Below are 21,181 nucleotides of genomic sequence, written 5' to 3' on the forward strand. Positions count from 1 at the left end.
ACTGAGGTTGGATGATGATAAGAATTTGCTGTCTAACTTGTTTTTTTGAAATGCATAAACATTTCATATGACTTTTTTATTTCAGACATGAAATATGAAGGTTCAGATGTGTTCATACAACCAGTTTTGGTGATAACCTTTGTCTAAACACTTGTTAAGTATGATGATGGTTATGTAGTACTAGATTAGAAAGGTGTGTGTTAAGTATGGAAACGGAGTTTCACTGGGTTTTGAGGTTCACACTTCTGATTGGTTTACAGTTTTCACTTTGTCTTGATTTTTCTTGATACTGTATATAAGATGAACACCAATAAAACAGTATCTTTCTCTGATTCTCAGATGTGAATGAGTTGAAGGAGTGCCTTCATGTACTAGTGAAGGAACAGCAAACTCTGGCCACACAAACTGCTACAACAGCTCTTTCAGCTATGAGGCTAAAACAGAGGCTAGTTATCCTGGAACGATATTTCATTGCACTGAACAGAACAGTTCTTCAGGAGAATGTCAAAGTTAAGTGGAAAAGCAGTAATATTCCTCTGCCTGCTGTGGATAAGAAAAGGTAAAGACACACGCATGAGCATTAAGAAACTTATAGAAAGGTTATCAACCTGTGTGTAAGAGCTTAATGTGATTTTTTTTTTTTTTTTTTTTTTTTTTTTTTTTCCCCTGCTCATGAAACATTAGCAGTAAAGAAACTATTCTTATTTCTTAAGATGGTTTTGTGTGATGTTACCAGCCATACAGTTTTCCTCCTTGGCTGATGCTTGCTTATAGTGTCTCTGTTCATACCGGTAGGTTTTTAATTGTGATACATTGCTGTAGATATTATTCTTTGAGTTATAAGTGTACTTCTATTGAGGTATTCTTTTTGTTTTACTCAGCTAGGAATTATGGATAAGCCTATTTTGGAAATTATGCAGATGGAGGTTACATGGTTCTAATAACAATATAATTTTTTTTGGTCAATATTTGCTCAGTTAAGGCACATAATAAATTCAAAAATATGAATACATGAAAGTTTAACATAGTTTTTCCTTTGCTTGGGTAAGAAATGCTGTAGTAGTACGTTTTATACGAAACTGTTTTCAGAGAACTAACTGAATAAGAAATAGCCTGGTTACTTTCCATGTCTAGATAACTTATTGACCTAAAAATAGGAAAATTGATCAGATGAGGCATTAAAGAAGGTATTCAGTAGCTGAACAATTTGCTGTCTGACAGAATAAGCAGTTCAGCCAGGGAAATTTTTGTTAGATTGTCTCTAGCTTCAAAAATGAAAGGAAACAGTAAGTGGCTATCACGACTAGTTATTATGGGATTTGAGTTCTGACAATGGTATCTTTCACTGAGTAGTCTGTTCTCTGAAATTGGTTTTATTTCAGTTCTGATTAAAAAGAGCATTGGTATACTTAAGTTACCAGATTGCTAAAAATGCCAGTTGAAATTTTTTTCTCTCTTGAAAAAGTCCTAAACAGTTCAGTTTCTTTTGATGTGAGATTAAAAAGAAAACAGAATTGTTGGTGTCTTTCTGAGAGGATGTAGTAGGGAATCTCCTGCTGTTAAGTACAAAGGGAAGCTTACTTAATGTGATTTCTTGAATAAAAAGAAAAGTTAACATAAACATATGTGAGTCCACTGGGTATTAACAGAAGTTCAAGTTATCTCCCTTACATACACACCCATACAGAAGCTGCAAAGAGATTTGTAACATTGACACTTAAATGGAAAGCTAAGAAATTACAAAATTGATGGAATTAATTACCAGTAATTGAAGATTCATTAAAAAGAAATGCCTATAAGCATAGTTTATGCAGTCCAAATTAAGTAGAAGTATAAACTTCCTGAGTAAATGAGTACATGAAGTATCTGGTGTCTGTGTACTTGGAATACACCATCATATTTTCACTCTTAGTAACTATAGACATCTTTCTGATGGCAGTCAGTTATGCCAGTCTAGTTTATTTTTGCTCTGTGAAGCTTTTTTGATGTTGGGGATTGAATTGGTTGTTCTTTGAAGCAGCTGAAGCTGAATTGTTGTTGTTGATGTTTTGATCTTGATCACCTTCATTCTTAAGAGACAATTACAATTCTTTAAAAATTGTGTAAATATATATGTATGTATATAGCTAAATTATAAAATTGTCAAATATTAGTAGTTATTTGTATCACTTGCATATTATTATTATATAAATTATATCAGGACAATGCATATGTAATTTTATTTAGCTCAAGACCTGTAGGCAAAGGTGTAGAAGGACTTGCACGAGTTGGATCCCGAGCAGCACTTTCATTTGCGTTTGCATTTCTTCGTAGAGCCTGGAGGTCAGGTAGGTCTACTCTGTAGCATATTGCAGATATATTTTTATTAGAAGACAGATGATTAATTGAAGCATGTGTGTGTGTGTGTTAAATATTTGCATAGAACTGTATGTTTGTTAATGTTAGATTTGCATAATTGTGTTTTATGTTTATGTGGTATTGTGCCCAGCAATACTGTTGCTGATCCGGAGCCATCCATCCAAGCCAGTACCAATGCTATGTTGTGTTGGGATACTTTTATGCTTAGGAAGGAAAATGGGGATTTCATGAAAAGAATGTATTTTTAATGCCAGGTTTCAGGAAAGTTAGTTTTATTCTTCAGACAGGGTCAATCCACTATATTACTACATGATAGTAGCAGCTTAGAAAAGGAGTTTGGAGCAGTAATGTGAAACTTCCATTTAGTTTCTGTACTTGTTAGTGATTGTCAAATTGCAGAGATTGGCAGAGTTATCTGTGCCACTTCAACCTATCTGTTTGTCTCTGTCTGCACTGTTTGTTCACATGGCAGCTGTTCGGCTCACTCTTTGTCCAGCCAGCCCTAGTTCTTCTGATATCCTCAGCAATGCGTAGTGGGGAGAGCTCGTTTAAGAGTTTTCACCTTTCTGAATGTGTTTTTTGTGAAGCAGATAAGTTCTTCAAAAGTCTTGCAGTCGAAATGTTCATGTGAAGATTGAGACTATAACTAGCATTACTGTGTTCCTTAGGTGAAGATGCAGACCTGTGCAGTGAATTGTTACAGGAATCACTTGATGCGCTACGAGCTCTACCAGAGGCGTCCCTTTTTGATGAAGGGACTGTATCTTCTGTATGGCTGGAAGTAGTGGAAAGAGCTACTAAATTCCTAAGGTCTGTTGTGACTGGGTAAGTTTCTTTTTTAAGCATTACTGAAGTAACTGTTATGTGGCAAACTTGCATCTCTTAGCAGCTGATGCTATAATAGTTTATGGAACATTGAAAAGATTGCTTTCCTTTTCTAATGTTGTTATACCAGCAAGCAAAACATACATGAACTGCTGAAATGATGCTCTTTAAATATGATTTAATTCCTTTCAGATTTTTCTTATACAGTTAATTTGAGTGTTCCGTATCACTGCCTGTAGACTTACCTGAAAAATAACTCCTAATAAACCTAAAATAACCTAAAATTCACTAATGTAAGCTATCCACATGAAGAGTGGTTTGGTAATAGAATATATGTGTACACTTAATTGTGTCTTTCTAGTATAGCAAAATAATTCAGACTTATGTGCATATGAAGGAAAATACACTCACTGGAATTAAATCACACACACCCCCCCCTGCTTTTTCTTGTTATTTAAGGAAGCTTTAAATTACCATTTTAATAGTAGTTACCAGAAATTGTCTTTTGAATACTGGAACTACATACTTATAGTGATTATCACAAATATTTAAATTTCGGCTGTGAAAAATGTTTTTCACATTCTTAGCATATTTAGTAGAGTTATAGAGTAGATAGTGAAGCTTGGGGCAGTTTTAGAGCCTAGCTGCCATTCTTTAAAGTTAATCTTGTGTGTCAGCTTTTCTCACCTGCTTTCATCACCAATTTTACATTTTTCTGTAAGTTTAGTGATTCTTGGTGTGCTGTAGGTGCTTTTGGTAAGCAAATATGTATTGTTTCCATTTACTTTTTCATTAATGTGTATTGTTTGATTTTTAAATAGAGATGTGCATGGAGCTTCCAGTACCAAAGGGCCAGGAAACATTCCGTTACAAGACCAGCACTTGGCACTTGCCATATTGCTAGAACTGGCAGTGCAGAGGGGTACACTAAGGTGAGAAGCATAAGCACTGTGATTTTTAACCATCATTGCCTGTTGGAATGGCCTGAGGAGTGCCTGTCTCAGCTTTCCTGGGTTTGGGTTTAGCGTAATAATTGTTTCAAAGCATGTGAACATTTTCTGTAATGCAGTGGCGTTTAAGATCTTATGTTAGCTAGATTGCAAAATCCATTTTTGATTATTTTGATAATCTATTTAAAATGGAAAGCTGTGACATCTGATATTGCTAAACTTAAAAATGTAGAAAATGAATTATATGGATAACCTAAAATAATGGGTTTAGAAATGCTTATTAATAGAAGACATAAACTTTCTCTTTCAGCCAAATGTTGTCTGCAGTTATGTTGTTGCTTCAACTTTGGGATAATGGAACGAGGGAAACAGATAATGAGCGATCTGCACAGGGAACGAGTGCACCCCTTCTACCTTTGCTACAAAGATTTCAGAGTATAATATGTAATAAAGATGTGCCCAATACTGAGGAAGAGATTCAGGTACTTAACACTGGATTATTTGAAAGGGGCATTATGTTGGTATCCAGTTTCATTCATCTAGCTAAAATAATTATAAAATTATCTAAACAAAATTGTTAGTAGTGTTTTCCACTTAAGATGTATATACACCACTGTTGTTTGGTTTTTGTATGTACGTTTGAGTATCTTGAGGTGGAGGAGCAATGTTGTGGTAGGTTAGAGGTAAGCATTGTGTTTCAGAGTTAATTCTTTTGTGATAATTAATTTAGCGATGTGGCCAGTTAACTTTTCTGCATATTTCGATTGTTTTTATTTAGTTGTGTCTGAAGTTAATTGAACTATGACTCTTAGGGATTATTACTGAGGTTGATAAAACATAGTAAATCAGTTGTATTATGCTTCTAAATTTCTATTATATTCACAATCTGACTATATTTTCTCAACACGTGTGTTTGGAATTTTCCTCTGCTAAGAAGAAAGATGTGCAGGGTTAATTCGCTTTGTTTTGTGCAGACAGAGTCATAGAATGGTTTGTGTTAGAAGGGACCTTAAAGATCATCTGGTTCCAACCCCCCTGCCATGGGCAGGGACACCTTCCACTAGACCAGGCCGCTCAAAGCCCCGTCCAACCTGGCCTGGAACACTGCCAGGGAGGGGGCAGCCACAGCTGCTCTGGGCAACCTGTTCTGGTGTCTCACCACACTCACAGTGAAGAATTTCTTCCATATATCTGATCTAAATCTACCCCCTTTCAGTTTAAAACTGTTACCCCTCATCCTGTCACTACACTCCCTGATAACAAGTCCATCTTCATTTTTCCTTTAGACCCCCTTTAAGTACTGGAAGGCCACAATAAGGTGTCCCTGGAGCCGCCTTTTCTTCAGGCTGAGCAACGCCAACTCTCTCAGCCTGTCCTCATAGGTGAGGTGCTCCAGCCCCTGATCATCTTTGTGGCCTCCTCTTCAACAGGTCCATGTCCTTCTTATGTTGAGGGCACCAGAGCTGGACGCAGTACTCCAGGTGGGGTCTCAGGAGAGCAGAGTAGAGGGGGAGAATCACCTCCCTTGACCTGCTGGCCACACTTCTTTTGATGCAGCCCAGGGTGCAGTTGGCTTTCTGGGCTGTGAGCATATATTGCTGGCTTACACTCAGTTTTCCAACCAAGTCCTCCTCTCCAGGGCTGCTCTCAAACCACTCTTCACCCAGCCTGTATTTGTGCTTGGGATTGCCCTGACCCAGGTGTAGGACCTTGCACTTGGTTGACAAGTCTAAAATAAGTTGTGTATCTGTATGTGTGGTAGCATAGAAATACCTTGAATATTCTTTTGACTGCTTGTTTCTTTTCTAGCTCCTGACTTACCCTCTGAGTCCAAATGAAAGTTTTTTAAGGTATCTGACTTTACCGCAGGACAACGAGCTAGCAATTGATCTGAGACAAACAGCTGTAGTGATCATGGCCCATTTAGATCGTCTGGCCACCCCATGTATGCCTCCACAGTGTAGCTCTCCTACATCTCATAAGGTAACTGTTTGCAACATCAAATTTAGTAAAGTATTTTTCCTAAAAGAGTAACTGATTGTCAATTTGGAAAGAAAAACAATTACTAAGATTCTTCAAATTTCCTTTCAATTTTTACAAGGTAACCTTGAGCTGCCTAAATTTGTCTTACCTGGGTATCTTTTTAATTACATCAGCGCTCTCTCAGTCAGCCTTGGAGTGAATGCTATAGTTTGTGAACCATTTTTTCTTATCACAACACTATGGCAAATTCTGCCATATTTTGAGCTGTTTCCTGTGTTGATAATGCTCAAGACTGGACTTCACAAATGTTCGGGATGTGACATATTTAAAAAAAAGAAAAAAGTAAATGTTAAACTTCCCAACTTGAAAGATCTCTGAACATTTACTGTAGATATTTATAGCTTGTTCAGTACCAGACTAAACTGAATATGATGCATGAAAGTCTTTATTTTTGATGTCTTCTAATAGGTAAGCTTTATTGGCTATTGGCAGTAATGACTATCACAGATTTGAGTATATTTGGCATGTAAAGGTTTAAAAAATCATCTTCTCTATGCGTTTTATTAAATCGGTATTTCAAAATTAGTTCTTACAGAATTTTTTATTTTCTAGGGATCTCTGCAAGAGGTCATTGCTTGGGGTTTAATAGGTTGGAAATATTATGCTAATGTGAGTGGTCCAATTCAATGTGAAGGACTTGCCAATCTTGGCGTTGTGCAGATTGCCTGTGCAGAGAAACGTTTTTTAATATTATCTAGGAACGGACGAGTTTATACACAAGCATACAACAGTGATACTCTGGTGAGAGCTTTTTTTACATGCTTTTAAAAATGTATTCTCTTCTGTATTACTTCATAGCATAAGTCTGCTCCTTTATTTACATTATTTTGGAAGAGTAGATGAAGACGTGCTGATTTTTATGGGCTTCTATGTTGTTTTTGAACTTTCAAAAATACTGATTTTGATCTCTTGTATTCATTATATGAAATGCATATGGCTTCTGTAATTTCTGTCAGGCTAGAAGTCATGAAGGTAGTGGTAATTACTTTCATTGATACTCTGGCCTTGGTGACAACTTTAGTAAAATCCATTTCATATCTTCCAATTTCTAAAGTGATGTAACACAGTGCCCAAACCGTGTAGTTTCTCAGACAAAACTACTGTAACAGGAACACTTGTCACTAATATTTCCTGTAAGATTAAGGTAAACACCTTTTTTGTATATACTGAAGACCTTATAGGGATGGGAACAAAATAACTTCAAGGCATTATTTTTATTTTTGTCAGACTCAAATAGTAGATTTGATCTTTTTTTTTTTATATCTTCACCTCATTAATTTGAGCACACTGATTTGATAAAGCATTAGGAAAACTATACCTAGTTATTCTGTATATAGGCAAGTGATGGAAAATATAAGCAGTTTTTGTAAGTGTTTTATTTTTGGTTCACAGGGACCACAGCTGGTGCAGAGTCTGGCTTCCAGAAATATTGTGAAGATAGCAGCACATTCAGATGGGCATCACTATCTTGCTTTGTCAGCAAATGGTGAAGTTTTCTCTTGGGGTTGTGGAGATGGTGGAAGATTAGGCCATGGGGATACAGTGTATGTGATAAAAATAATCATAACATTTATTTGCCAGTGTTCTGAATTCATAGTAAAAACTACTTACTTGTGTATATAAGCACATTCAGCGTTTGCCATTTGTATCTTCTTCAACAGGATTTGCATTCTCCATGCGTATTTTCTCTGCCTGTAATATTCACAGTTCTGTATTAAGGCTACTTTCTGAGTACTTGTAGATAGAGGCTATAGCAGTGATTGCATGGTTTTATGAATCCACAACACAAAACATTGACTCAGCTGTTGGGGTGGGGTCGTCATTTCCTGTGCAGTCATGTTGCATATATCATTCCTTTTTTCCCTTGTACAACAACAACATTACTGTCCTGCTTTTTTGAAGGAGCAATCTTCTACAGGGGATTCCTGTAGGGGGTGTACATCAATATATTTTGAAGGTTTTAAGTGTCTTCCCCCAGAATTCCCTATAAAGCAAGGGAGTAACTATACAAGGGTTAGCACTGTCATGAAATTAATTGTTCAGATATAGTAATTAAAGATAATATTTGTTTATAATGGACAAATATTTAAAAAAAATGCTGCATTAATTTAACTGGAAATAGAAGTCAGAGTACAGATACTCTGTCAGTGTTTTGTATGTTGTTGAACAATCTGAATGTAATTTTGGCTTATAGCTCTATGTATATCTTGATACTTCACACTAGGAATAAGGTTTGCAGGTAGAATTGCAGCAATTGTTTTCTGACAATATGTCACAGTTTTTATTACCTACTTATGAAATCACCTTTTGTGAAATATGTCACTTTCTCGTTAAATAGCCCTCTGGAGGAACCAAAGATGATATCTGCTTTATCTGGAAAGCAAGCTGGGAAACATGTTGTTCATATTGCATGTGGAAGCACCTATAGTGCAGCCATTACTGCTGAAGGAGAGCTATATACATGGGGGCGAGGAAACTATGGCAGGCTTGGTCATGGTATGTTACTTGACACCTTAAAGTAAGTTCTTACCTAAAGCTGATTTGAGAACCATATGTGGTTTCACAAGAATTGAAATAATTACAGGAGGGATCATCTCAAAACCACTAAATTTCTGTGAGTTGTATGAAAGTAAGCAATTGGATGGAGAAAAAAAATCTACACTGTTCTCTTACCTTCCTTGTGAAGCAAGAGACTGTCTCATCTGTCAAGTTCGTATTAGTTACCTAAGAAACCATATAAGAGCTTAGTCATGATGCTCAAATCTGAAAACAAAACCAAACCAACATGCCCCCCACCCCACCCAACAAGCAAACAAAAGAATCTACCAGACTTTCTTGATTTTGCTTCTCACAAAACTACTTTGATTTGAAGGTTCCAGTGAAGATCAGACTATCCCAATGCTGGTCACAGGCCTGAAAGGACTCAAAGTCATTGATGTGTCCTGTGGGAGTGGAGATGCTCAGACTCTTGCAGTTACTGAAAATGGTTAGTAGCAAAATATCACTTCACACTTTAAATAACCTTACCTTTTCTTCCTTTCATTCTGAAGATATTTCTAGTGGCTTGAATTCTGTAAGAGTTGGAAGCTGAAATTCCTTTTGGGGAAATATGTATGTGCATTTATGCATTTTGCATATAATGTATGCAGATATAGTTCCATGCATGTATGTACAATATATTTTTAATGAATATGCAAATATATTTCAATTTATGGTATATATATTTAAAATTCTCATGTATATGTATAATATGCACACAATATATTATGTATATGTACATATATGTCTAAATTTTATTATTATACAAGTGAAAATAACTCGTCAAAAGAGCCAGAATTTTGAGTAGGAGAGTTGTCTGTGTTAACCTGTGTGAAGTGCCAAAGAGAGTCTTTATTGAAATACTGCTTCCCAGCATCCCTGAGTGAGGTTCCCAGGGTGAGACAGATTCAAAACCTGAATTTCACTGTGTGAGGTTAAGCCCCAGAGTTATCCTTAGAAAGCAGATAGTTTTTGTAGCTGATTTTTCTTTTAAAATATAGGTGGTTATGGTGATGTGCAGTATTTTGAAAGATTTGCTTATCCAGGAAATGGAAACCCAGATTTTAATTTTTTTTTTTTTCCTCTTGGTCTCCTTTTTGCGTGCTTCCTTTGCTTATCAGAGTGCCTTAGAGACTAGCTTATGCAAGTAGGGAACATAAATGCATCGGAATGTAAAACAAGGCTTTCTTTTTGGATGTGCATGGTTTTACCATTCTTGAAACAAATTTTTATTTAATGCACTTACAGAATGACTTGACATGTTCCAAGTTCCTACATCAGGGCTTAGATTTAGTAGTGTTTTTCAAAAGAACATGGTAGACAATGGCACTTAATTTCATTTTGTGAAATGGTTGAATGACAAGAACTGAAAGTTAAGAAAACGGGTTTTGCAGACTGTTTGGCCATTTAATGTGGAAAAAGATTTTTGCAAGTTCTTATAATTAACACCTTGTAATAAAAGAAGGCCGTTTTTAACTAAAGATCATACTACAGGCTTGATTCACAGTAAATCCTATACTTCATATGTTCCGAAGAGGGACTTTCTGTACACTGATGAATTTTCAGAGCATGTGGTGTTACACTTCTTATGTTTTATCAACATGAAAACTTTTCAAATATTTTTCTTCCCTATTTTCATGAACAATTAGAAATTCATAACTCCTCTTCCTAAATTACAGTTTGAAAATTGTGCTTATTACAAAATCTCAGATTTTCAAAAATTTGCTTGTCAAAACAGGTAACTTCATTACATGAAAAAGCAATGCAATATATTTTGTTATTTTTCTCTTGATGTAAAGGCCAAGTGTGGTCTTGGGGTGATGGTGATTATGGAAAACTGGGAAGAGGAGGCAGTGATGGTTGCAAGACTCCTAAGTTGATAGAAAAACTTCAGGATCTGGACATTGTGAAAGTACGCTGTGGGAGTCAGTTTTCTATTGCTTTAACCAAAGATGGCCAGGTCTACACCTGGGGAAAAGGTGACAATCAGAGACTTGGGCATGGAACGGAAGAGCATGTTCGATATCCCAAACTGCTGGAAGGCTTGAAAGGTAATTATCAGAGCTTGAAATACTTCAGATCTCTTTTTCTTGTTGTTGGAATCTTTTACTGGACACTAATGATCTCAACTTTAAGAATGATGGTACTGTGTATTCTGTCTGTATTCTGGTTGCATTGAAAAAGGTAATAATTTGCATCTCCCATCACTTCTCCATTTACATCTTTAAAACTCTAGCAGATTTAGAGACAGTTTCTTATGACTACTTTAAATGCTGCTTGTCTTGTGTTCTCTTTATTCTTACTGCTTTGCTTTTATTAGGTTCACAGAAACACTTATTTAAAGCCTGTGTTTTTTGCACTGTCCTGCAAATAAACATTTTTTTTTATATATATATATATGCATTTAGATTAAGGCATGTGAATGGAATAAATGAAAATCACAGGCAACATTGTTAAAGTTGTGTGTGTACCGGTACTTTTGACTAGTTTGTAACAGTGAAGATTATTTTTTGCATTTGTGAGAAACCTGAGTGTCTGTACGGGAGGATGAGGAGGAGAAACCTCTTCTATTGCTCTTTCCTAAAATTGTTGTTTATATATGATGAATGATTTAATTGAAAGTAACTTCTGAACTAATGACTACAATATAACCTTAGAGTCTCTGTTCATAGATAAGGAGGGCTTTTAATAAACCTTATCTGAAAAAGTATCTAAGTAAAAAAATCTTCTATTTTGTATCCCTTCTAAACTTGTAAACTTTTATACTTAAGCTGTCTCTAAAAAATCTTTAAGTATTTCCTTGGTTTTTCTTTTTTGCTGTACTCTTCCAATCCGCTACTAAGGCAAAGGTGAGACCCTTGACATCCATAGTGTGTTCATAGTTAAATATGGTTGTAATTAGCAGAGTTTTCCTTAACTCTAATTTTTTTTTTTTTTGTTAATGATTATAATCTTTAAGTTATATTTTCAATATTTGACTTTCCTATCAGGAAAAAAAGTGATAGACGTGGCAGCTGGATCTACCCATTGTTTAGCACTGACTGAAGATAGTGAAGTGCATAGCTGGGGAAGCAATGATCAGTGTCAACATTTTGATACTTTGCGGATCACCAAACCAGAGCCTGCAGCTCTCCCGGGATTAGACACAAAGCATATTGTTGGAATTGCTTGTGGGCCTGCTCAGGCAAGTTTTGGTTTTGAATTGTTAATTACAATTTGTCTTTGTCTCTCACTGAGTCTAGTTCAGTGCACCAGTCCCAGTTCCTCTTTTTCTTCTTGCATGACTTTTTCTTATTTCTTATTCTGAGTCAGTGAAGGCTTGGAAAAAACAAATCTTGTGCAGTTTCTCTGCCAAAAAGGCATGACTAGCTTTCCCTCTGCTGGGTATTCTGAGAAGTAGCTATTTACCTGTCTTGGTTTTTTATCTGGTACAGCAGTAAAAGAGTTGTCAAGCACAGTGTTTCCTGCAGCAGAGTAATAGTGATGTATCTGGACTGGTATGACAGAGCTTTGCAAAATGCGATGAGAGTGTTCTTTTCTGTGATTGGGGTTTTCTGTATGTTTGCAAGGATGCAAGTAGAGGGTTCTCTTCAACAGATGTGCTGATACTATTTCTGCATTTTCTGTTAATATTTGAAGACAGATGTTAGCTTTACACTCCTATCTTTAATCAGTGTCATGTTATGTTTTGGAAGTTATTGTTAAACTTTTGTTTTTGTTTATAGAGTTTTGCTTGGTCATCATGTTCCGAATGGTCAATAGGCTTGCGGGTTCCTTTTGTGGTGGATGTTTGTCCCATGACATTTGAGCAGCTAGATCTGTTACTGAGACAAGTGACAGAGGGAATGGATGGCTCCTCTGACTGGCCCCCTCCTCAGGAAAAGGAGTGTATGGCTGTGGCAACATTAAACCTTCTAAGGCTTCAGGTACCTTCAATTTCCTACATGTTGGGCAGCTGAGCTAAACATTTCAGTAAACTGCTTGGACAAAACCAGTGGACTTAATGTGCTTTAAAACATTTTTATTGATTTTAAAAAGTGAAATAAGTACAATATAATTTTCTACTCTTTGAAATTTGGCAGCTAGTGGTTGTTTTCTGTTGTCTTGAGAGCTTTTGGATCTCATTAAAAATGAACCATAGAAATAAAATGTAAATGGATGAAGCCTTGTATACTCACTCAGTAAGTCCATACACTCAGAGATTTTGAGCATTTTTTAAGAATTTTAAATAGAATTTTTGAGAGTGAATATTCCCTTTAGAAGATGTCTGACAGTCACTGAAGATGTGCTACTTATCCTAGCATACTGTAACAAACTAGAAACGGTTTAGGTTATTCTCTAGGTTATTTTAGTTCAGAGTTTTAGGGGATGTAGTTAAATATAGTTAATCATCTTTGTGTATGATTAAATTCAGTATGTGCTTGGGTAAGCCACCATTACAGATGAAAGTTTGTATCTTTGTCAGTGAATTTACTAGATTGTTTCAGGATTGACTTCCCCCCCCCATCTCTTTTTAATTAAAATTTGCCTTTTTCCTTTTTTTCAGCTTCATGCTGCCATTAGTCATCAGGTGGATCCAGAATGCCTTGGTTTAGGTTTGGGCAGCATCCTGCTCAATAGCCTGAAACAGACAGTGGTAACATTAGCGAGCAATGCTGGTGTTCTTAATACTGTACAATCGGCCGCTCAAGCAGTGCTGCAGAGTGGATGGTCTGTGCTGCTGCCAACAGCAGAAGAGCGGGCTAGGGCACTCTCGGCACTCTTACCCAGTGCAGGTTGGTCCTAAGATTTAAACCTATTTGTTCTGTGCTTGCTTTTGTAGTTCATTAATAGCTTCTTCTGTTCTTAGTTTCAGGAAATGAAATGAATGTAAGTCCAGGCCGTAGATTTATGATTGACCTCTTGGTGGGCAGCTTGATGGCTGATGGAGGCTTAGAGTCTGCACTAAATGCTGCAATTACTGCAGAAATTCAGGTATGTTTCAGCAGCTTTGCTGTTCTGTATAAACAGAGTAAGAAGATGTATTGAGTGTTTTCTGAAGTTTGTGGATTGATGTTATCCTCTTGACCTGAAACTTGAGCCAGTGTTTGTATGGAAGCATGAATCATATTCTCCTTTTTAGCAGGGTGTTTCTTTTTGTTGCCTAGAGTGACGTTTTTAACAACAGTAACGAACTTTTTTATAAAGCTCTGTAATAGGCTCATAACTTTACAAAGCACTTTGTACCTTTCTGTGGGATTGAGTTCTTTACTTTCTTGATTTCGCCCATATCTTTCAAGCAAAAATTTCAGCCTTACTGCTTATGAATTCAATATGAATGAATTCTTCACAGCATCCCAAATTTCCATAGTTTGAATTTCGGACTGGTTCTAATGTTTACAGATGCTGACTCGTTATACAAATGATGACAAACATTCTGCATATACCGTCTTCTCCATTAGCCTCTCAGAGGTGTGACATCCTCTGCAAAGACTACTTTAAATTGCCATATTTATGTACGGCTCTGAAAACAAAAATGTGTGTTTCCCTTCTTCATTGGTTTTATTTTTCCAAATATATTTTCTCCTTTGTTTCTCTCTACTGTTGGTAAATGGGAGGGTTTAGGATGCAGAGGAAGTGCATGTATTAAGTTCTGCTTTAATGCACAGTCTAGCATTAGCATTTTCCGTTGTATTTAAAGATATTCAGGAACTCTTGTTTTTTAACCAAGTCTCCTAGTGCACATTTACGTTATAACATAAGTCAGAGGTGCCAGAGTCAACTTCAGATACATATTGAAAGTGATCTAGGTGGCAGATTACAGTACTGCACAGGTTAATTTATGTTGTCTAAAACCTGAGTGAATTTGTTTCCATAGAGTTCTCTATGACTGTAGCTCAGTAGCAAATCTAACCCAAGTTCTTCTGCAGTGGACTGTTATAAATAGAGTAAACATCTCTTCACTCGTGAACTGTTCAGCAGTTACTGGCATGTTTAAACGTACATAGAAGAGAAATTAGTTGTTAACTTGGTTTGGTGGAAATTGAATTTGTACTTTTGTTTACCTTCACCTCCCTACCCCCTTCCTTTTTATATTATAAATGTTTAAAAAAAGAAAAAAAGTGTGGCTATGTGGTTGTTACAGAGTATGCAATACACATTTGTCTGATAGGAATTGTTTTGTTTCTGACATAGGGAAAAGTAATGTTGATATTATCATGAATACTTGAAGGTAAGATGTGTCATAATCACAACCGCAATTTGTACGTTTTCTTTTAACTTGATTTACTTTTTTAGGATATTGAAGCAAAAAAAGAAGCACAGAAAGAAAAAGAAATTGATGAACAAGAAGCAAATGCATCAACGCTTCATAGGAGCAGGACTCCACTGGACAAAGACCTTATTAATACTGGAATCTATGAATCTGCAGGAAAACAAAGTTTACCATTAGTTCAGTTAATTCAACAGTTATTGAGGTAATTGCTTCAAATTTGTTTTTTATTTTTGTACAGAAGATCTGTTTAGATATTTTATGAACTAGTCAGTTAAAGGATAACTGATTTTGGTTAGCAGATAAATAGTCTCCTGCTAGCATTTTAGCTTCTCAAAATTCAAAATATTGAACATTCTTTTAGCTTGTCTATAGTTTTGGTATTTTATGTTTGTTAAGGAGCAAAGTTCTATACTCAATTACTTGATTTTAGAAAGTCTTACTGCCTTGCTTTTGTGGAGTTTGATACTTCTTCCTGTACTCTGAAAGTCTGTGTGACAAATACAGAACAGACATTCAAAAGCCTGTCCTTGCAAAGTACGAGAATCCGCACAAATTTATTTAGAACTGAATGTTTTACCCTGTTTATTTAGAACTGAATATTCTGCCTTGAGGAGACTTTAGCTGGGGCTGGAAATGGGGAAGAAACCTGAATTTTAATTTCTTGACACAGAAAGAATTGTGAAGACATGACCAATAGGGTGCTGAGAACAAAGCTTCTTTGTCAGCTACAGCAGTGTTTAGTATGTAGCATATGTAGTAGGAAGCAATTATGAGATTACTAAGAAATTCATTGTGCTCTTTCAGTTAATTGTGATGGTAACCACGTCATTTAGTTGGTACTGAGACTCCTGAGCTAAACAGTGCCATGACTTTCATTGCATCCTTTCAGTGAAAACTGTCAGATTATGTTTTTGTAGTGAATGATGACAAAAAATACCAACTTGATGTATATTCTGTATCCTGTTAAGCAAAATGCCTCCACAAAAACCATTGACTTTTTGGGTATTATGTTGCAAACAAGGGAACATCCCATGAAGACACTTTCATAGGTTTCTTAAATATTTGTGTGAAATTCTGGAAAAAGCTTAATGTGTGTTTCTGTGGACTGTCTTCACTATCATCTTCTTTTAAATACTTTACAATATTTTTATATCAATCAGGAACATTGCTTCACAGACGATAGCCAAACTAAAAGATGTTGCTCGTCGCATTTCTTCCTGCATGGATCATGAACATTATAGCAAAGAGAGATCCGCTTCTCTGGACCTGTTGCTCCGTTTTCAGCGTCTGCTTGTTAGTAAACTTCACCCAGGAGATTGTTCTGGGCATGTCCCTAATACATACAGTAAGTTGTTGTAAAAAAATAAGACCCACCCCCTCCCCCCAAGCATTTCTGTAATACCTCTTTTACTGGATAGCAGTTTCTTACTTTAATTTATCTTCTTGTCTCATTTATTAGCCTAGTTGCTGAGTCTGTGTGAAAAGTGTTTGAAAGTAGGTTCTTTAAATTGTTTTCTGTAAAGGAAAGCTTCTCTTTGGAAGGTTACAGGATCTAGATAATAAACTTATAAAAAAGACGTAATTTCTTAATTCAGTGCTGAGTGGCTGCATTCCAGAAGAGTTTGACAGCTTTTGAAATCTGTTTCTTAAATATGACTATGCGATGGGTTATTTTGTGATCTTCCTCCTTTTTATACAGGTCCTGACCTCTTAGGTGTTGGCTCTTTACTGAAGAAATACACTGCTCTTCTGTGCACACACATTGGCGATATACTTCCTGTAGCAACCAGCATTGCTTCTACTAGTCATAGGCATTTTGCAGAAGTATCTCGTGTGGTGGATGGAGATTTAACAGGTAGGTTTTTCTTTGCTGTCCATCCTTCCTCCCCTTCCATGAAATTACAAAGTTATATTGTAGATGTTCTTGAAAGGTCTAAATGTCTGGAAAAAGAGTCAATTTAATCTTTTGATTGATGGGAGAGGAGGGCAAATTTGATGAGGAAGGCAAGACCTTTGTGCTAAAGTGGTAATAGAAGGCAGAATTGGTAATTTACTTCTGTGATGCTGTAAACATAGGTCTTAATTAAATCTAAATATCTTGCTTGTTTTATGTGTTTTAGGCATTCTTCTTCCAGAATTGGTGGTTTCTATAGTGCTGCTCCTCAGTAAAAATGCTGGATTAATGCAGGAAGCTGGCGCTATCCCTCTGTTGGCTGGTCTGCTAGAACATCTGGACAGATTTAACCATTTAGCCCCTGGAAAGGAAAGGGATGACAATGAGGATTTAGCATGGCCAGGAATAATGGGTATGTACTAGTAGCATCTGGACTGTTTATTTATGTTTTCATACAGTAACTATATAAAAATGGTGACTGTTCATGTAAAACTCTCAGGAAGGGAATTCTACTTTACAGTACAAATTTTTATTAACCAATTCATATGGGAGTCATAGGGCAGTATTTATTTCTGTCAGTAAATTCTTAAGGAAGTTACATATAGATGTAGCATTAAGCAGAATACAAATGCTGCTTTTTAAAGAAATAGTTCACATCATTTTGCATTTGAATGTGAAAAGTTGCAGTGAGAACATGAGTAGTACATCTATGCATTTTGTTATGAAATTCTATCCATAACATAAAGGGAGGGTAATGTGAAAGCTTTGAAATAAGGAAGTTTTCTTTTTCCAGGAGACTTTATAATATGAGCTGTGTCTGGCAGAACATGTGTATTTCTGACTCTGAGCATTGTATTGGTGGAGGGAGGAATGAAACGTGGTAGGCATAACCCAAGAGAGCTAAAGGTCACACTGCTAGATGGTGGTGTGTTGGGGAGAGCAAAAACTATGTGGAAATTCAGTTACTGGTCTAATAGAGCAAACTGAGATGAAGGTGCATGTGTGCGAACATTACTCTGATGTTTCTTGCCTGGATTAAATTACCTTTAGTTAGAAATAGTGTACTGATACATACGTTGGAAGAATTCTAACGTGTATGTAACCTTCCTTCTTTCATTAAAAAAAAAAATCTGGATTTAGACTGAAATTAAATATACAGCCAATGCCTTGCATGTAATAAAACTGAAGTAATTTGGAGGGAGAACGGACTAGAGCAGTGATTTGTCATAACACTGATCTGCTCCACCTCCAAACAAAACGGCCATATTGTTGGGCAATGCTAGATCTTTGACAGTGTTATACAGTCTTTGACAGTTTTATACACTGGAGATTAGTGTATAAAATAATACAGCATAGAGACAATTTAATTGCATAATATGTAGACAGGAACATATATCCATTTTGACTTCTGAGAATATCAAAAGATAAAGCAGCCTTTGAACAAAAGTGAAGAATTTGGTAAGGCAGTTGTTAAATTTTTTTCTAAACAGTCTTTTACTTTCTGTTTTTCTGTTGATAAAATCTCTTTTTTGTTTTATACCTGTAGGTTCATTTTTTACTGGCCAGAGTTGCAGAAATAATGAGGAGGTGACACTTATACGTAAAGCTGATCTAGAGAACCACAACAAAGATGGAGGATTTTGGACAGTGATTGATGGCAAAGTGTATGATATAAAGGACTTCCAAACCCAGTCTTTAACTGGCAGTAGCATACTTGGTGAGAATCAGCATCTGAATTTAAGATACAGATTACTTCTGTTTCATAACTGGAAGGCATAAACAAGTTTTTAGATATAATACTGACTACCTCATGCTTTCTTTAGCTCAGTTTGCAGGTGAGGACCCAGTTGTTGCTTTGGAAGCTGCTTTGCAATTTGAGGACACAAGAGAGTCAATGCATGCTTTCTGTGTTGGCCAGTATATGGAGGTAAAAATGTTGTATATTAATGAATACACGCTTTCTAAAGTAAACTATTGCTTTGCTTTCAGAATTCCTGTTGGAGCTCAGTTCTAGCTTTGAATTCTCATTTCTTTTAATTAGCCTGACCAGGAAGTGATTACAACACCAGATCTCAGTACTTTGTCATCACCTCTGATAGACACAGAAAGGAATTTGGGTCTTCTCCTTGGACTGCACGCTTCCTACTTGGCAATGAGCACGCCACTTTCTCCTCTGGAAATTGAATGTGCCAGTAAGCAGAACTTAATTTTGAGTTTAAATAAGTGATAAATACTTGTCAAAGCATGCAAGAAAAAGACACACACCAAATAAATTAACTAGTGTCTCTTTAGTCTTGCTGTCTTCTGTAGTTCTTTATTCTTAGCATTATTTACCACACTCATCAAGGTTCAATAATTTAGCAAGATTTAAATGGGGACTAGATAATTTTGAATAGTTAAATATCTAGTATTTTCTAATATGCATAGTGGAATATTGGAAGAGAAAGGAGACTCTGTATAGCACAGTTATCTCACTAATTTTTGTTCAAATGAGAGTGCCTGAAGCATTTGGTGTTGGATTCTATCTTGTTGGGTATCTTAGTTTGGTGAACAGAGGGTATAATTCAGTATTAATCACAGAAAAATAGTTAAGGCCCTATTATCTCTAAACAGGTGATTTTTAAAAAATTTTTTACTTAATTATTTCTTAGTTGCAGAACCTTTTTTTTTCTGTGAATAAGTTTCAGCAAATGGAAGAGCTGCTAAACCTTGTTTGAGGCTTTGTATGCATTTTGAGGGAATTGTTGGGTCTTTATAATCTTTCATCAGAACACACATTTCTGTTTTATTTCTTTTAGAATGGTTGAAGTCATCTATTTTTTCTGGAGGCTTGCAAACTAGTCAGATTCATTACAGTTACAATGAGGAAAAAGATGAAGACCATTGCAGTTCACCTGGTAACACTACCCCAAATAAGTCAAAACTATATACACACAGATTAACTCTGAGTGACCATTCACAACCTTTTCTCCAAGCTATTGCAGATAATAATATTCAGGATCACACTGTGAAGGTAAGCCCTCATTTGTGTTCAGAAAAAATGTTGCTGTAGGGGGACAGTGGTGGCCTGAAAGAGTCTGTTGGTGAAAATTCTCCAAAAGTTAGAGGAAAATAATTGAAAAAGTGATATCAGAATTACTTTTTGTGAAAGGAGTGTTTGAGTATTACTAATGGATAAAATCTGTTCATTTCACTTTATCATAACACAACAATTTTTTCTTTCAAATTATTGAGTGGGAGAATGAGAAAACTTAAGTGTATTCTTGCCAAAAAATTAGTAATATGTTACTTCCCATTAAGTCAAGTTTTAGTAGTATTGACAGACCCTGCTCACCTTCAGTTCATGTAGGATGGAGTTTTCTTTGTCAAAGTGCAAATGCATTTTGTGTGTCAGGTGCATGTATCACTTTGTCTTAAAGTCCCTTTGTGCCTTGGGGTTCAGGTTTCACTTAGTTAGAATTGTGGATGTTATGAAAACCCCTGAGACTTACATTGATCACTGTCTTCTGTAATACCTTCAAATTTTCTAATACTTTGAGTTCAGCTCCTTTATCAAAAAACCCCCCAGACGAGTCCTTGGGAGGATAGGACAGCAATAATGATGAGTCAGGAGAAGACAATTAAAAATTGTGTTAGGTGACCTGGCTATCTCAGGAAGAGATAAAAGCAATAGCAGCTTTGTTCCTTCAGCCATGTTGCTCTTCATACAAGAACAATGATACAGACATTCTTTGTAGTATTGAGTTGTAATTGCTGTGTATTAAATAGTGCATACTGTGTGTTGTATCTCACTTCTGAATGTTAGTTCAGATTGTGGAGGTTATTCAGTGTTAAATGCTGGCTGCAGTATTTTGCATCCTTTTGTTGTATTTAAAAACAAAGTTAAATAGAGGCTGTTGTGTGTTTTTGTAGGACTTCTTGTGTCAAATAGAGAGATACTGTAAACAGTGTCACTTAACAACACCAATCACATTTCCGCCTGAGCATCCTGTGGAAGAAGTAGGACGTTTGTTATTATGTTGTCTTCTGAAGCATGAAGATTTGGGTAGGTAGGCTTGTGGTATAGCTGTCCCACAATACATTTTGGACCAGTTTAAACTCTGCTATGGATGATTTTGGAAATGTGTATTCAGAGATTGTCTTTTCCCATTAAGGTCACGTAGCACTGTCTCTTGTTCATCCTGGTACCCTTGGAGTTGACCAGGTAAAGCACAAAACCTTACCAAAATCTGTAGTGGACGTGTGTCGTGTTGTCTACCAAGCAAAATGCTCACTGATTAAGGTAGGCCTCTTACCTCCTGAAGTTTAGACTATTTTTCA

At 36.1% G+C, this 21,181-nt stretch overlaps 1 protein-coding gene across 4 annotated transcripts in view; it reads left to right on the forward strand.

Annotated features, from left to right (window-relative positions):
* The window catches only part of HERC2 (HECT and RLD domain containing E3 ubiquitin protein ligase 2), a 111,648-nt gene that overhangs the window by 27,547 nt on the left and 62,920 nt on the right, over positions 1 to 21,181 (forward strand). For 3 of the 4 annotated variants that reach the window (XM_074908263.1, XM_074908290.1, XM_074908271.1), the window contains exons 5-29: positions 340 to 559; positions 2,227 to 2,327; positions 3,027 to 3,183; positions 4,005 to 4,115; positions 4,444 to 4,615; positions 5,943 to 6,116; positions 6,729 to 6,917; positions 7,569 to 7,720; positions 8,515 to 8,672; positions 9,049 to 9,162; positions 10,514 to 10,765; positions 11,705 to 11,898; positions 12,440 to 12,640; positions 13,261 to 13,489; positions 13,564 to 13,688; positions 14,991 to 15,169; positions 16,128 to 16,312; positions 16,667 to 16,822; positions 17,088 to 17,273; positions 18,408 to 18,578; positions 18,685 to 18,788; positions 18,903 to 19,053; positions 19,660 to 19,874; positions 20,774 to 20,906; positions 21,016 to 21,143. In XM_074908263.1, coding sequence (XP_074764364.1) covers positions 340 to 559; positions 2,227 to 2,327; positions 3,027 to 3,183; positions 4,005 to 4,115; positions 4,444 to 4,615; positions 5,943 to 6,116; positions 6,729 to 6,917; positions 7,569 to 7,720; positions 8,515 to 8,672; positions 9,049 to 9,162; positions 10,514 to 10,765; positions 11,705 to 11,898; positions 12,440 to 12,640; positions 13,261 to 13,489; positions 13,564 to 13,688; positions 14,991 to 15,169; positions 16,128 to 16,312; positions 16,667 to 16,822; positions 17,088 to 17,273; positions 18,408 to 18,578; positions 18,685 to 18,788; positions 18,903 to 19,053; positions 19,660 to 19,874; positions 20,774 to 20,906; positions 21,016 to 21,143 — 4,157 coding nt within the window. The remainder of the gene's footprint in view (positions 1 to 339; positions 560 to 2,226; positions 2,328 to 3,026; positions 3,184 to 4,004; positions 4,116 to 4,443; positions 4,616 to 5,942; positions 6,117 to 6,728; positions 6,918 to 7,568; positions 7,721 to 8,514; positions 8,673 to 9,048; positions 9,163 to 10,513; positions 10,766 to 11,704; positions 11,899 to 12,439; positions 12,641 to 13,260; positions 13,490 to 13,563; positions 13,689 to 14,990; positions 15,170 to 16,127; positions 16,313 to 16,666; positions 16,823 to 17,087; positions 17,274 to 18,407; positions 18,579 to 18,684; positions 18,789 to 18,902; positions 19,054 to 19,659; positions 19,875 to 20,773; positions 20,907 to 21,015; positions 21,144 to 21,181) is intronic. The other variant, XM_074908281.1, reaches the window with a different exon arrangement.

Source organism: Athene noctua, chromosome 1 (genome assembly GCF_965140245.1).
Source record: "Athene noctua chromosome 1, bAthNoc1.hap1.1, whole genome shotgun sequence".
NCBI classification, from domain to species: Eukaryota; Metazoa; Chordata; class Aves; order Strigiformes; family Strigidae; genus Athene; species Athene noctua.